The following is a 16,965-nucleotide window of genomic DNA, read 5'->3' on the forward strand; positions in this document are numbered from 1 at the left end:
TTGACGGTTAGGGACTGATGTGAAAGTATAATATATATGTAAAGAACCGTGTAAATTGACGGTGCTATATAAGTACCTGAAATAGCTGAAAAAAGAAAAGGGGATCCCTCCTAGATTGTAAGCTTGAAAGAGTAGGGCCCTCTTACCCCTTATGTGCTGTTTGATGTTACTGTACTGTTTCATGTATTGTCCCCCCCTCTATTGTACAGCGCTGAGCAAACCCTTTGGCGCTATATAAACTCGATAAATAAATAAATAAATAAGGGGATCTGAATACTTTATGAGGGCACTGTATAGGAACAAATGTACTGTGCTATGTGCATAGTTTATGGATGGCTGATCATTTGTTGTCAGCATTGACTTTGATTCCTGGATGTCTACAGCACTTTATTCAGCTGAACACTTTGTTTACATTTTGTTTTCGAAATCATAAAAATTAGAAGGTGGCTCTATTGTGAAGATATGTGAATGACTTCATCTTGTGGCAATTCTTTATTACAAACTCTTAGATGGATTTGTATGGCTGTGAAATGGTTTCTATTAAAGGTGGATTTTATTAAAATGTTACAAACTGTCTGAACTAGTTCTTCTCTGTACGCCAAAAGAGAGTTGGTCTTAATTAGTTCCAAAATACTTGTCTGAACTTCCAAGTGGTTATAGAGGCAGAAGGTTTTTTACCTTCATGCATTCTATGCATGAAGGTTAAAGAAAAAAAAAACCTACATGAAGCTTACCCCCCAGCCCCCATTTATTCTTACCTGAGGCTGATCTTGAACCAACAAACAATGTGCACAAGAGCTGAAGCTCTCCCCCCTCATTGGTTAGAGCCATTGGCTCCTGCTGCTGTCAATCACAGCCAGTGAGGTGGGAACAGGAGCGGGGCCAAGCCGTTCTGTGTCTCTTATGGACACACAGGGCTGACTCGGGAGCGAGCACACACAGGTTCCCCCACAGCAAGCGGGGGGGACGAGCCAGGAGTGCCAGCCGGGGACCCGAGAAGAGGAGGAGCAGGGATGCTCTGTGCAAAACCATTGCACAAAGCAGGTAAGTATAAACAAGTTTGTTATTTTGAAGGGGATGGGGGGGGGGACAAAACAAAGGTTTAGTATCAGATTACTCTTTTATAGGTTGTTAGTGCTTGTGTACATGGGTGTAGAAAAAAAAAAAAACCTCAGCTTTCAGATATTTTGTTTATGCTTCTGAAAACAGCTATAAAAAAGCCAATGTGCCTATACACATTCTGAAATATAAATCGGTAGTTTAGAGCAGTTTTAAAGTTGTAAATAATGCCCAAAACATGCATTCCAGAACATAATGGCATCATTTCTGTTGCAAGTATGTAAACATTGCATACAGCGCAAATGTACTTTATCGGCCACTGCTGCTCAGGGCCAGCATGTAAATACCAACACCGTGTAGCCAGCTGATTACACGCCATTGTTAAATACATGTTAGCTCAGCTTGGGCCATTTTGTCAGGCAATTTGTGTGGGCAGAGTTAAGCCTCCTTGTGTATATTACAATGCAATGGGCTGTTCTTGTAAAAAGGTCTGCAAACAGGACAAGGAGGATGGATTCTACTGTTCTCAATGTTATGTTGCTGATATTTTCACAATGCCTGAAAAGACGTGGAGGTCAAAGCTAGTATATTTTGGGGTGTTGCCATTTCCCATCAGGTCCACTCTGACAAGCAGTGGGAGGAGCCCTTTCTGCCTGTTTAAAATTTGATGGGCCCCGGCCAATCATATTATATATATATAGGCAGAAATGGCTGCTCCCACTTTTTTTGTCAGAGTGGACCTGATCGGGAATCGCAACAGAGAACAGTAGACTTTATTCCCCCCTCTTTGAATGCTGGCCTAATGAGAAGCAAGTTGCCACAAATTATATTTATTTATATATATATTTACATCAGTCCCTGCCCTCAAGGAGCTTACAATCTAAGGTTCCTATCTCACATTCAGAAATGCACACACTAGGGCTAATTTACACAAGATCTGAATAACCAACCAGAATGTCTTTGGAGTGTGGAAGGAAACCCACGCAGACACAGGGAGAGTTATACACCAGGCAGAAACAGTTCCACTCAGCAGTTGTCAGAGTCGACCTTATGGGAACAACTTAGAATCAGACTCCACCCCCTCATCCTGAACTGACTGGTGCAAGAATGGCCTATATTGTAATAAATACAAAGGGGAAATATAACAGAAATGTTTACATGCATACAGGGTATGGACAACATTTTACACAAGATCTTGCTGCCAGCTTCTGGCTTGATCATTAACAATATACACAGTCAAACAACTTCACTACCCAGTCATCAGATTGAACCTGATGGGGAATCACAACTGAGAACAGCAGATTCCACACCCTCATCCTGAATGCGGACCTGATGGAAAAATCAACTGGAACAAATTATACATAGGTAGAAACAACTCCTCCCACTGGCCTTTAGAGGGGATCTGATGGGGAACTGCAACTGAGAACAGTAGACTCCAAGTCCTTATCCTGAACTGAATGACACAAGGAGGGCCTATAGTGCAAAATATACAAGGAGCACTAGCCCTGCTTGGATGCAGGATTAGTGCCTAGCATCCTTCATTGCTAGAACGCAGATAGTGTGAGCAGCCTAGCATCCTAGAAACCAATAGAACACATTTGTGCAGTACACTTGTGAACAATACAGAAATGTTTACATGTGTACAGACAACATTTCACACAAGATCTTGCTGCTACCTTCTGGCAGCAAGATCCAGCATAAATAAATATTTTTTACACCCATTTGCATATGCCCTTAAAGGGAGGGGTAGAAAAAGTGCTTTTAAATGACTTTGACATGCAATCGATATAGTGAAGCAAACCACATTCCCTAAGAATTCATAAAGACTGGTGCAGACAGATTTTGGGAAAGTGTCTCTCATGCATTCTACAAGTGGTGCAGAATGTGCCAAATTCATGAACCTGTCTAGAACTTGTGCTTTAATTTAGCTCATGCGCCACTTTCAGAATGCAGGAGAGACACTTTACCAAAATCTGTCTTAGCCAGTTTTTCTCTCTGTAGGCCAAATAAGATTTGGTCTTAATTAGCTCCATTTTACATTTACATAGTTACATAGTTAGCCTGGCTGAAAAAAGACAAACGTCCATCCAATTCAACCATAGAAAAAAAAAAAGTTATAATCCTATACCCACAGTTGATCCAGTTGATCATTTGCTTGTGACATTTGGCACATTCAATGCAAAATAATGTAAAAGTGGCGCACTTTTGAACCATCTGAATATAGTGTAGGAGTTTCTGTCAGAACCAAAAGTATTGAAAATGCTTATTAAATTTGGTGCAATACAAAAACGAGAGATTAATGCCAACAAGTGGCGCAGCGGCTTTATTGAATTCCCCCCTGTATTTTAAACTTTCTTTATCTTATACCATTTTGGTAGTAAGCCAAGCAAGATGTTCAAGGTTCCACATTTGCAATGAGCTTTTCAGTGCGTTTGGCTACTAATGTAGGAATGCATAATACATGAAAATTAAAGCCATAATGCACATATTTTTAACATGTGAATGAGACCTCAAGGTGTCAATAAATTCTCAGTACCATACAGTATATTCATTAGAAAATTACCCAACACAGATATTGAGAAAATATAAACAGCCTGTGTGAGAAGCCTCAAAAAATGAGTTATTCTCTCACTAGTGGGGCAGAGAGAAAATTGCAATAAAGAAGATGACATTCTGTTTTGGAGCTAATAAAAAAAATATCACTTGCATTACAAAGCTACATCAAAGGCCCCTCACGCAAGTGTTTTGCTTCACGGACACAAGTAAATTTTTATTCTTAACCTCCAAGGCACACAAACATACACAGCGATGTCTCTTGACCACAACATAGGCTGAAGATGAGCACCAAACCACCAGATTTTTAATCCTAGATCTTCTCAATGCTAGTTCCTGTAAAGATTTGTCTATATATTCTGAAAGTGCTCTTCAATGGAACTCCAATGTCCCATTTCTCTGCTACTAGAAGCTGATAGGAGTGACGTTCTTTGTATAATACTTGAATAAAATACAGTACTGAGCAATTTCATTTTAATAAAGTCAAGAAAAATTAAAACAATTCAGTATACTATGAAGGGCACACTGTAAAAACAAAACTAATTAAGCAACAGACTGTAAATTACACAATACACAGTAAACACCTTTATGTTAACTAACATTTGCTTGGATAGATTGAAAACGCTAGGTATTTGCACTATGCATTACCTTATCTGTGTTAAAAATGTATAGTCCATGTTTCCAAACAATATGTATGTATGTATATTTTTCTATTTAGATGTGTGTGGATGTATAATGGATATTATTTGGCATTATATAACTGGATTTGCATACAGGAGTTCCAAATGTATGCATATATACTATATAAAGCACTGGTTTCGAAATGGGGAGCAGGTTTAATGCCTGAAAAAAACACATTACAAAACATTGTTCAACAAAGAAAAATAGACTTTTGTACTCACTGTCCGTTAAGCTGGACAGGAAGTTTTCCATCTTCAGGTTATGCCGTCACCTACAGAAGAATCGGCTACTGACAAACAAAAATCCTGAAGGGCAGCCCAGGATAACACCTTCTACTACCAGCATGACTCGGTTTTGTAAAAAAGAGAAAGAACCGAGAGTATTATCATAAACACAGAGGGGTGGGACCAGTGTTCCTAAATGGTAAGCACAAAAATTCTATTTTCTTTTTTATCTATTGCAGGATGTCTTTCACCATAAGGATGTCAAAACAGTCCAACTAACAGGCCTAAGAAAAACAACAGATAAACTTGCTACTGCCTGCAACTCAAAGAGCCAGGTGAATGACCTGACACCTGAAATTAACATCAGATGATACTGCAATGCAATGATAGAACTTAAAGTGGAACTTCACTTTCTCAATCCACATCGATTATTTTGAATCCTTACGCTGCCAGCATTGGTAAATACATAGGAAAGTGTATATATATTTTTTGCCTTTCTTCAGTTACTTTCTGGTTTCCTGCCTAGGCAAATTACATTATACATCCCAAGAGTCTTCGGGGGGGGGTTCTCAGCTAAGCACACACTTCTGCCTGTATGCCTGAGCTAAGGGCAGATGAATTCCAGCAAGTAAATGCTACTTGAATCATCTGCCCAAGATGGCCACAGCCAGAAATCCTAGGGGGGTGTTTTTCAAAGTGATTTCTCAGCAAAATAAAGCATGGAAACATGGATGGATGGGGGAGTTTGCTTTGAATATTACAAATTAATTAAATAGCGTTTTCGGTTTGTGGTGTTCAGATGCAGGGTAGTTCCTCTTTAATGAATTTGTGAACACAAGACCAAGTACCAGCCTTGAAAATCTGGGAAACAGTTTCTTGATGTGAAAAAGCCAAAGAAGCACATACAGATCTAGTAGAGTGCGCCTTGATAGAAGAGGTTGGAGCCCAAACCTTGAAACCATAAGCTTGGATGATGATCTCCTTTTGATAATTTGGAGTTGGACAGACAGATGGAATACCGATGTCCTGGTTGAGGTGAAAGGCAAAAAGGATGTTTTTGAACTCAACACTTGCAGGGGTAATGGCTAAAAGGATTACCACCTTGTCCGTGAGAATAGAGAGAAGAATGTCTGTAATGGGTTCAAATGGTGGTTTCTGAAGAGCGTAGAAAACCAGAAAAAGATCCCAGGGGAACAAACAGGGGGAACTACATTGGCCTTAATCAAGTAGTGGGAGGCCAATGGTCTCAGAAAAAGAGAAATGTCAAAAACCTGATCTTTGAAATTGCTGAGTCTCAAATACTGGTCCAGACTCAACTGTTGGAACAATGGGCTTCAACAGCCATGCTGACAAACTCCAGTGACCATGAAGCAGTATGGCAAATCGGACCTTGAGGCAGTGAACCTGGATGATCTGGTAGAGCCCATAGAGTGTCCATATCTGCATGGGTTAACCTGCAGCAAAGAGAGTCACCACATTGCTCTCCATCTCCTATCTGCAAAGCAGGCGAGAAAGTTGTTTTAGGGAAAGAAAGGCATAGATCATCGAGTAAGGATCCCATCGAGTCACCAGAGCACCCACTGCTTCCGCTACAGGATCCCTGTACCTGGAGACAAACCTGTCCACTTCATTGTTAAACATAAAGACCAAGAGGTCGCCCTCCAGCATCCCCCACACATCTTTGAACACCTCCAGGTAGGGACCACTCCCCTGATTCCAGATATTGCCAGCTGAAGAAGTCTGCCTGCCAATTGTCCACACCTGGATGTACACCTGGATGTAGCAAGACTTCTGGTTCCTCTTTGATGGTTTATGTATGCCACTGCTGTGGTGTGGGCCAATTAAATCTGGATTGGATGACCCTCTAGAAGGTTAGTCCAATGCTGCAAAGACCAAATTACTTTGAAGATCCAGAACGTTGATCAGGAGTCAAGACTCCTTGATGACCAAGTTCCCTGAACTTTTCAATACAAAAGTCAGATTGATGAGCCATTATTCCAGGGACAACATGGTCCTCGGTGCTCAATAAATTGGTCTGTTCAGGAAAGTGACTGATTTGTTTCAAGATGATAGAATGTAGAATTGTGGAGATCTGGACTGAAACTGGGTAAATGGGAATGCGTAAAAAACTCTTTAAGTCGAACGACTCCTGGAATGAAAATCTTAAATCTGAGATCTGAAGAGAGTTTCCCCTGTGGGAGAAACACTCTGGCCTGTGCCAGTAGCACCAAACAACTCACTGAGCCATCTGACGTGATGTAAATGCCTGGACAGTCAAAGTAACATAATCCAAAAGAGCCTGCGTCAACTGTTTTCTAAACAGGTCATCTAATTATGCCACAATGGGGTGCTTGCAAAAGTGTAACAGTGCTAGTACTGGGACCAGCACCTTGGTGAATGCCCAAGGAGCAGGTGATGTCATGAACTGACAAGGTAAGGGGTCCTACCCCAAATCACAGGAAACTGTGCTGAATGAAGATGTTTGGTGCTTTCAGGTTCAAGGTGGGGTGCTTTGGGTTTGGGAACCTGGAACAGGTTGGAGTAAAACCCCTGAAAATGTTTTGCCACAGGATTGTGGCAATGACACTTGATCTAAAAGAACTGAAAGGGCTTGATGGAGATCTGCTAATTTGTCTGGTCACAAAGGAAGGTTGCAGGTGAGAAACCAAGGTGAGGGTAGGAAGCCAAACTCTAGCTTGTAGCACATGGAGACCACCTCCTGTACCTAGGTGTTACTCTGAAAAATGGAGTGTGACTTTCATGCTTAGGAAAATTTGTCTGGATTCGGGGGGGCTTTCGTCCTCAGAATTTGCACTAGGGGACAAACTTGGGGGGTCTGGACAGGGTGTGTGGGGGGCTGATGGGAAGGTACATTAACCATCACACCTTTGGCACAAATACACCAGAAGCTACAACCATCTGCCACGGTGGATGCAGATCACCACCAGCTGGAGCAAAGCTGCTGCAGGCATATGAGGGGGACACTGTGACAGACCATCAGATTTGCTGGTCATATGTGCCCCCTACGGATTGAACCCCACAGGATGCCCATTAAGAAACTGGGCAGTTGCAGCTAAACCTGCACATGCTTGATAGATGGCTGAAACTAGAAAAAACTACCAAGATCTATATTATATGGCCTGTCACCCAGCCAGCAACCTGCTTGGAGACAAAAAAAAAACAAAAAAAACAAGAACAAAGGACTTTAGGATATCCAAGAGGAAAGTTATGTGCTTTATGTCTGGATGTTGAACAAATAAACAAGTTGTCAACAGTTGTGGAGGGGGTTTTGGCCACCAGCAGGGCCCCCTAGGCAGTCTCTGTTTTTTAATGCACCTAACTTTCTACCCTTGCAGGTGGTGATATAATCAGTATCTAAAGTTGAGCTGTGTCCCCCAATAAACAAATGAGAATATAGATAAGTAATTTACGCAACATAGCTAAAGAAAAGACATCCATCCTCCTAGCAAACTAGCATAAAACTCAGGGATGTTTGTAGTAGGGGGGTTGCCCTGAGCTGGCCTACATGATTTTTTTTTTTTGCCACTGTAGAATCCTCCCGCAGGTGCCAGTATAACCCGAAGGTTAAAGAATTCTTGTATTCTTTAACGGACTAGAAAGAAAAAAAACTGAACAAGCTGACAACTCAAAGTTTACATTTCAAGAAAAAAATCTTTATACATTTTTTGTATTGTGTGTTACAGATGAATGCTTGTGTACATAACTTCACAATCTGTGTGTTTAATGCACAACATATATGCATACATATATAACAGCTTTTTTTCCCCCACAGAGTATGTAGAGTGCTACAAATATAGCAATACTTATTGCGTCCAACCAATTACATTCCAACACAGAAAACTATGCCATTAGATTTGTGTATGTCAAGCATTGCACTGTAAACACTACTGGAAAGAAAGGTGTTGTATATGTACTGGTACTTTGGAAAATAAATGTTATAATGAAGAAGTGCAGACACACCTATTAAGTTTTATTCAAGCTTCTAATATAAAACCGTGGTGTTCATGCACAAGTCCTAATTCGCTTTTTGAACATTTTCCACATTTTCTTTCTTGTCCTTCTTTCTTGCTCCTAAACCAGAGTCACTATTGTCCCGTGGACGCTTTCTGTTCTGTCTGCTTTGTCTTGTAGATCGCAGAGGTTCCATATCCAAAACCTTGTGAATCTGTCTAAATGATATCATCCTGAGTGCTTGCTGAAAAAATCAATTTGTTTGTTAGTATTTGTAATGTTTTCAAATAGAAACAAGTTTTATTCTACTTACAATAAAATCCCCATGCTACGAGGCTTAGAATGTGCATGCAAATATCTCTATTCCCACATGCCCCTATGGCCTTGACAGAGGTGATCCTGGGCTCGGACCCAATGAAGTTGATTTCAGATTTATACAACATATTACTGATGCCCTCTGTGACTAAGCTGGCTTACCTAATTAAAACTAGATGACTTGATAATTAAAAATGACTTGAGAAGAGACCATTTTGTCATTGTCTAGTATTTCTTCTAACTCATTTCCCTCTACATTTCCCAAGTTCACAGACCATCTAATTCAATTGTATATTTTACCCAGGGCTTACCTGACTCCAGTTTGTGTTTCTCACAATAAGCCCATATGCCCCTTCTGTATACAACAAACAGGAACCTTCTTCCAACTCGTGTGGGCCTATCCAGTGGTCCAGACATACTGGACCCAGGTGATTAAATTTCTACATGATCTCTATCTCTAGACCCCAAATCCTGTCTACTTGGCCTTTTCCTTGAATATATTTCTACATGAAACACTGTTTATTCTCAAAAAGGAACCTTAAACAGCACGCCTGCAAAACTTTGCAACCAAAAAAAGCAACAGAAGATGCAGACACATCAACTCTGTAAAATTGGCAAAAGTATGCAAAGGCGATTAGGTAGCAGCCTTGCAATCTGAGATACATGCGCCCAATATCGGAAGGCCCAAGTGGTACCAATTGCCAAAGCAGGATATGCCGTAATGGGGAAGGGATGAACCCGACTGAGGGCAGACACCTGAATAGCCGTTTGCGGAATCCAATGAGGCAAGTGGCAGAGGAGGCTGCCAAGCCTTACCCCAGGCTGTCCATGAGCACCCAGGAGAGTTCGACCCCCAGAAGGAAACACACAATACACACAAGTGTAGTGCAAGCATCCTAGGGGGAGAAGGCCATGGCCATGGGGAAGGCAGGACAATATCCTCATTAATATGGAAATCTGCAACCATCTGCGGAGGACAGACAGAACAACCTCATTCCTGCGCCATATCCAAAAGGGAAGACTTACAGGACAAGGCCATCTGCCTGAGCACCCGTGGCACAGAAGTGATGATGATCAAGAAGAAGAAAGACGCAAGTGGAAGAATAACCCTACTACCCTCAAATGGACCATGAGAACCAAGTTAAGGTCCCATGGTTACAATGGAGAAACACACAGAGGGAACTACCTGGCGAACCCTTGGCTGAAGGTACGAAGCAAGGAGCTTGTGACTAAGGGAAATTGAAAGAGGATTGCCAGGATAGAACTCGGCCGATAATGGTAGTCAAGGCAGTGAAAGGGAAGGACTTTAGGGAGGGAAATCGAAGCTACCAGAGGAGAGAGGTCATATCTGGTTGTCCAAGAAAGCGGGAGATTTATCCCAGTTTGCCAGGATCTCCCTCTTCAGAACCCTCATAAGGGACTGCTGCAAAGGTGGACACCAGAATGCCCAGGACTAGCATGAAAGACCACAGGGAAAAACATCTGAGGGGCAAGAAGAGTTGGACCTCAGTACAAGTGTCCACAGTCCATCGGGAAGAATACATTGGCCTGCACCAAGTCACGGATGAGACCCAGATATTTCAGTCTCCTAGTCAGGGTTTAGGCAGACTCCTTGAGATGCAGGACCTATCCAAAGTCCTGCAGAATGCGCATCATGATATCCACGTAATCCATAAGCGCAGAGTGATCCCCTGCTTGCAAGAGCAGGCTGTCTAGGTGACCAATTACGGCAATCCCTTGACAAACTTGGTAAAAAAATAGAGGAGCAGAGGCCAAGCTGAAGGGGAATGCCATAAAATGATAATGTGTGTCCTCTTCTGCAAAGTTGCATCAAGAGATTCATAAAATGCGTACTTCAGGCCATGGCCCAACATGTCCACCATTTCTGAATACACCGGGGACATCTATTCTAATATCAAACCTTGTCCTAACATCTTGGCCCACTAAAGAAGCATCTGAGATACCCGGGTAATGGGGAAATTGTATATTTTATTCCTTATTTTTTCCTTATTAATGTTTGCCTCAAAAATGTTTAAGAATGCCTCCAAGCCCTGGTTAAAGGGCTCTACAAGGACAGGGTCTGATTACCTTAAATAACAAAGGATGTGATTAATTGGACAAGCCAAGCCAGACCACTGCTCTCCTTTTTGTCTGCATGGGGGGTGGGTTGACGATTGCTTACACACAAGTCCAGTATATAATGCAAAACTAGACTGGAAATATTTGTCTCAACCTAGAGCATGTCTTAAGCATGCGTCTAATCTGATCATTGGCCACGCCATATAATGGAATGACCTGTGGCGGAAACATCATCTTTAGTTAAGTATTCTTGTTATATTTTCTTTTTCTTTATCTGTATCTGTTTATTATAAGTAAAACATTTATTACAAGTAAGCATTTGTGTGATCTTTCTTTGAACATATCAAACACAACCCCAAAACCCTAACAAAACACCGGGCCAGGGCCAACCCAAGCCACAGATGGTAAACATATTGTGAGCATCCGAGTCTGCCTTACAGTCCACAGGATCCTGAAAGGAAGGAGATTCCTTCAGCGGACAAAAAACCTTAGCTGAACGAGCTGGCTCATGGGCAAAAAGGGGACAACCACTTCTTTCTAGCACCGCCACCAGCCCCTATTCCTGTGCTGGAACAGTGGCAGAGGGGGTGCCCTCTGAGTACAAGGACCAGTACTGAAAACCAGGCCCACCAGACCCCTAGGGAGGAGCACCACCCATTTAGAAATGGCTTGCTAGGCATGCCGGTTGGCAGGGGTGATGAATCATATGATCAACCCTCTCATTTTCTCCTGGGCAGAGCTCACCACAGAGGTTTACATGCCAATCTATTGTGAGGACCATGATGGCTAGGATTCGCCACAAGGCATAACAGGGAAGAAAGGGGGAATGAACTGCCCACGTGCCATAGGTGTTTAAAAGTGTGACTCAGTACTGATGTGACCTGCTTCCACAGAGGGATAGCGCACCATACATCGCCAAAACGGCCGCTGGTTCAGGGTACACCAAGATGGCCACGGGCGCGAAGTGCTAATCCCAGCAGAAGGGTGGGACCTTGATGACATCCCCGGTCGCCCAGCACAGCCATGCCCTGCAGAAAACAGGTACTGGATGGAGAGAATAGCGAGTGCCCAAAGATGCTGGGCGTCACAGTCTGCCCAGAAGGCCACAAAGCTGCAGCCTAAATTAAGGGAGGTAGCATTAAAATCACCACAAAAGGCCAGGAGGGGAGAAGGAACCCCCAACACAGTATCCGGGGAGGAGGGGTGCATCTACTTACCAATGCAGTGGAGCATACTGTCCCATGTCAGATCCTTCACTTCGAGTCAGCTAGGGGAAAACACTGTGACACAGACTTCGACAAGACGGCAGGGTGGGGCTGTCGCAGCCAACCCAGTGAGTAGCTAAAGGACTGTGTGCGCTTGTTGGCCAGACAGGAAAAATCCCAGGAAAAAAAAAATCTATGGAACCACAGGTCCCAGCAGGAAACCAGGTCCTTACTCATGAAACACTAGGCAGAAATATCTGGCTTGCCTATAGCTGAGAGGAGGTTTAAACCAGCTAGGACTTGCCATAGGCAGTGTTGTGTTCTTTTTCGGCCTAGTGTCCTACTCCTGTAGGTGGTGCTATAACTGTATGGTCAAGAATAGAAGAGCTGTGTCTATTAACCACTTGACCTCCAAAGGATTTATCCCTCTTCCTGACCAAGCCATTTTTTGCGATATTGCACTGTGTTACTTTAACTGAAAATTGCACGGTCATGCAACGCTGTACATAAATGAAATGTATATCTTTTCCCCCACAAATAGAGCTTTCTTTCGGTTGTATTTGATCATCTCTGCATTTTTTTGCTCTATAAACAAAAAAAGACCCGACAATTTTGAAAAAAAAAAACAATATTTTTGACTTTTTGCTATAAAACATATCCAATAAAAATTTTTCATCAAATCTAGTCATAAATTTAGGCCAAAATGAATTATGCAACGTCTTTGCTAAAAAAAAATCCCATTACGTGTAAATTAATTGGTTTATGTGAAAGTTATAGCGTCTACAAATGGTGGTATATATACTGGAATTTAGATTTTTTTTTTTTTTTTTTATACTAGTAATGGTAGCGATTAGTGACTTATAGCAAGACTGCGGGACTGCAGAGAGCATTCTGACACTGGGCGGGAACTGACATCCCCAGTGACATTAAAATAGTGATCAGTGCTAATAAAAACCACTGACACTGTACTAATGACACTGGGCAGGAAGGGGTTAACATTTGGGTGATCAAAGTGTTAATGGTGTGCTGTGTGTGGTTTACTGTGCATGCTGTTTTACTACAGAGGCATGCTACTTTGTATTTCTCTGCTGTGCAAGGACATGCTGGCAGGAGAGAGACCTGTGATGTTTATGCACAGGTCTCTCCCCTGTCAGTTCTACAAGGCGATCTCCGGGTGCCGGCGGGGAATCTCCGGCCAGGACCCGGTGATTGACATCCCTAGCCAACAACAGCGGCGCGGGTAGGGTGGTGAGTGCACCCCCTACCTAGAAATGCAAATCACATATATATGTGATTTTGTGCAGTCCTGCCGCCATGTAGCAGTAGTTCTACTATAGGGCAGTGGGCAAGTGGTTAATGAATGCAGGTTTTTCACTTTAAATAGCTCAATGGGCCAAGCTTGCCCAAACTATTTCCATAATAGAAAGATGTGTAGACTATAGCAGCATTAGCTACATACAGTGAGTGGTGCTGTGTCCAGAAGTGGATAGGAGAGCGGATGATATCACAATCTCCACCTTGATCAATCCAAGGAAGCCTTGTATTCATTGATAAAAATACTAGTCAGAAAAGTCAGAATTCCTCATCTCCAAATTTGTTCTATGTCAGTGATACAGAAATTATTTTGAAAGGAGAACGCAGTGGAAGCCTCTACTTTCTTCTCATTAATGGCTTCTTTTAAGCCATGTCATTAGCAACACTTCATGTATATTCTGAAACATGGGCAGAAAGGAATGATCTGTGAAGCTCAACACTGAGTTAATTTAGCTCACTAAATACAACCTGGCTTTAAGATGCAATCTTCCTGACAGGATAAGCAAAACTACCTTGTTTTTTTTAAAAGAAATGTCTCAAAGACAGAGCAATTTGAACTATTTTACAGTTTTCTCTTTTACTGTAATAACATGAAACCGAATCCCCTGATTGCATACTACTGACTGGAAAGCTTGTACATGAAAGGTACACCCATATCACACATAAAAAGCAATTACTGAACAAATACATCAGTTCTGTAGACTTCTGTATAGTACCTGTGCATTTGCAGTGATGTCTTCTCGTTCTTGATTAGTGAGTGATTCTAAGACATCAAACGTGTCCTTCTGACAAGGATCTTGAAGCCCTGGACCATCTAAAATAATTATACAAGCAGATGAAAAAGTATTTAACCACCTCAATACCAGGTACATTCACCCCCCTTCCTGCCCAGCCCAATTTTCAGCTTTTAGTGCTGTCAATTAAATAACAATTGTGTGGTCATGCAACACTGTATCTATATTAAATGTTTATCATTTTTTTCACACAAATAGAGCTTTCTTTTGGTGGTATTTAATCACCATTGGTTTTTTTTTGCATAATAAAGTCTGTAGAAAAGTTATAGTCTACAAATTATGGTATATATATATACATATATCTGAAAATGGATTATATGTACTGCATGTATTTCCTGAAACCCGAAAACTCCAGGACAGTACAAATATTCCCCATATGACCCCTTTTTGCAAAGTAGACACCAGGGGCGGACTGACAACTCATGGGGCTCCCGGGCAATAGCGGATCATGGAGCCCCTGTGTCCTTGCCCAAACTCAAAAAAGCCTACGAAAAAGGTAACAGGGGCATCTCATGGGGCCCCCTACTGACCCCGGGCCCTCGAGCAGTGCCCGAGTTTCCAAATGGTCAGTCCGCCCCTGGTAGATACTTCAAAAGACATACCGAGTTTTTATATGTAATGTTTTGTCACAATTTTTTGGAAAATTAAGAAATGTAAAAAAAGTTAAAAAAAAAAATTTTTCTCCCATTTTTTTTCTTTTTTCACATACTGTGACCAGTGCAGTATAGCCTCATCATATAACTGGTGTAGTGGTGATCAGGGACACTGACTAGTGACAGAATGCAAAAAAAATTATTGCAATTTTGTAATAATGATGATCACTGTGACCAATCACAGAGATCAACACAATAGTACACAATGGATAGCATGAATAAACACAATGGATAGCATGAATGATCACAATTGTCATGTGATCAGCTGTGACTGGTCACAGTGATCACATGGTACACTGATCGGTCATCTGCTTTGTCCAGTGGACACAGTGGGTAAAAGATCATGCTGCAGCATTGCCATGAGGAGCGTTCAGGGGAGGACGTCATAAGGCGTCCACCCAGAATGATGTACGTTCTGCCCAGCCATCAATTATCTATAGGCCGAGCAGGAACCGGTTAAACATCAAAGTTAAAGTGGCAGTAAAGGCTAATACTAACTCCCCCCCCCCCTTTTCTATCTATCCTGCATTAAAAAAAAATGTGTGTACTTACCTTAATAACAGGTAAGAACACAGATCTGTAGGAGGGGGGAGGGAACACTTTTAAGAATAGTTCATATTAGTCTCATCTTCCACTTGAAATCTGCATTCACGTCTAAACATTGCTTTTACACACATGTATTACACTCATATAATCTTTATATCAGCTGCCATTTAAAAATAAACTATGCTGCCAGAGACTTCTAAGTGATTCATGAGAGAACCAGTCATTTTCTACAAAGTAAACAGACTACTTTCATGTTACTGATGAAGTCTGATGAGCGCAGATAAGCCAGTCCACTTCATGCAACATTTTGAACAAGGACCAAGCTTAGCTTCCACTGGCTTAAAGTGAAACTTTAAATAAAATTTGAAAATATGAATTTTTATAGCAGAAGAGACTTACTATGTCATACTACTCCTACCTGTCTGTTCACAATCCTCTTCATGCTATACACTGAGCTGTGCATGTGCAGGTCGGTGTACATTTTCAGCATCTACAGGGATGAATAAACTCTCGGGCAAGCACAGGAGTAACATCATCTCTATATGGGGAATCAATATGGGCAAAGATTCCAAACCCGGAAGGGGATTAGCTGAAAATGAATGGGCTGCTACGAAGCCTCCTTAATACAGTTTAAATAAAGATCTTTTCTCTCTAAGTTAGTGTTGTTACCAAGGGGATAAAGCAATCAATTTTGAATATTACAATTTAGAATACAGTAAGTATGTAATGCAGAAAAGTTTATAACTACCCAACTAAAATCAAGGTTCAAAGACTAACCAGAAAGGAGAACTCCAGAAGCAATACATTCCAGTACTCTTCGTGTGGCTTCTGCGGGCGAAAGTGACGTGGACGATGAATTCAAAGCCTTCTGGACTAATAATTCCAAAGCCTAAAAGAATTACAGAAAAGGCTTGATTAACAATGCGCTTGAGAAGATACATTACACAGCAATGACATCCAACGTGTAAAATGAATCGAGTGAATTTATACTACAGGTTATTTTTTGGTGTCCTTGTACCTCTTGGAGACAACTCCAACATTTTGGATTTCACCGAACTTTCTTTCTTTCTTTGGTGACATTGGTCAAAAGAACAAAAAGAGTGAATTCTAATGGGAACACAGACACCAATAAAAACTTGACATAGTACCAAACCTTCACCAATTTATCCAAAACTAAAAATAAGTTTTGCCTAGACATACGCATCCATACAATCCACACAGCACACAAAATTGGAAGCATCTGGTGTGCTACCTCACAGGTTACAGCAGCTGGGGTTCCCAGAATTCTAGCAACAAGGAAATCTTTATTTTGTTCAAAATTGTTGACAGAATTTGGGCTTCCATACATAGCAATATGCAGCAAGTATGCAGGATGCTACTAGAGGGACTCAGCTATGAGGAAAGATTAAATGAATTGAATTTATTTTCTCTTGAGATGAAGAGATTAAGGGGATGGGGGATATGATCAACCTGTATAAATACATCAGTGGTTCATATAGTGAACTCTGTGTAGAGTTATTCACCCTGAGGTCATCACAAAGGACAAGGGGGTACTCTTTACGTCTAGAGG

The 16,965-nt window shown here is 41.6% G+C and overlaps 1 protein-coding gene across 2 annotated transcripts in view; it reads right to left on the reverse strand.

Annotated features, from left to right (window-relative positions):
- Positions 1-4,069: 4,069 nt before the first annotated feature.
- ZFR2 (zinc finger RNA binding protein 2) overlaps positions 4,070-16,965 on the reverse strand; it is a 137,170-nt gene continuing 124,274 nt past the window's right edge. For both annotated transcript variants that reach the window (XM_089687463.1, XM_089687464.1), the window contains exons 16-18: positions 16,173-16,284; positions 14,119-14,216; positions 4,070-8,733 (exon numbers count right to left, since the gene is read on the reverse strand). In XM_089687463.1, the coding sequence (XP_089543589.1) occupies positions 8,554-8,733; positions 14,119-14,216; positions 16,173-16,284 (390 nt within the window). In that variant the 3' untranslated portion in view covers positions 4,070-8,553. The remainder of the gene's footprint in view (positions 8,734-14,118; positions 14,217-16,172; positions 16,285-16,965) is intronic.

Source organism: Staurois parvus, unplaced genomic scaffold, assembly GCF_062004578.1.
Source record: "Staurois parvus isolate SC_StPar_1 unplaced genomic scaffold, SC_StPar_1.0 ptg000425l, whole genome shotgun sequence".
In the NCBI taxonomy this organism is placed as follows: Eukaryota; Metazoa; Chordata; class Amphibia; order Anura; family Ranidae; genus Staurois; species Staurois parvus.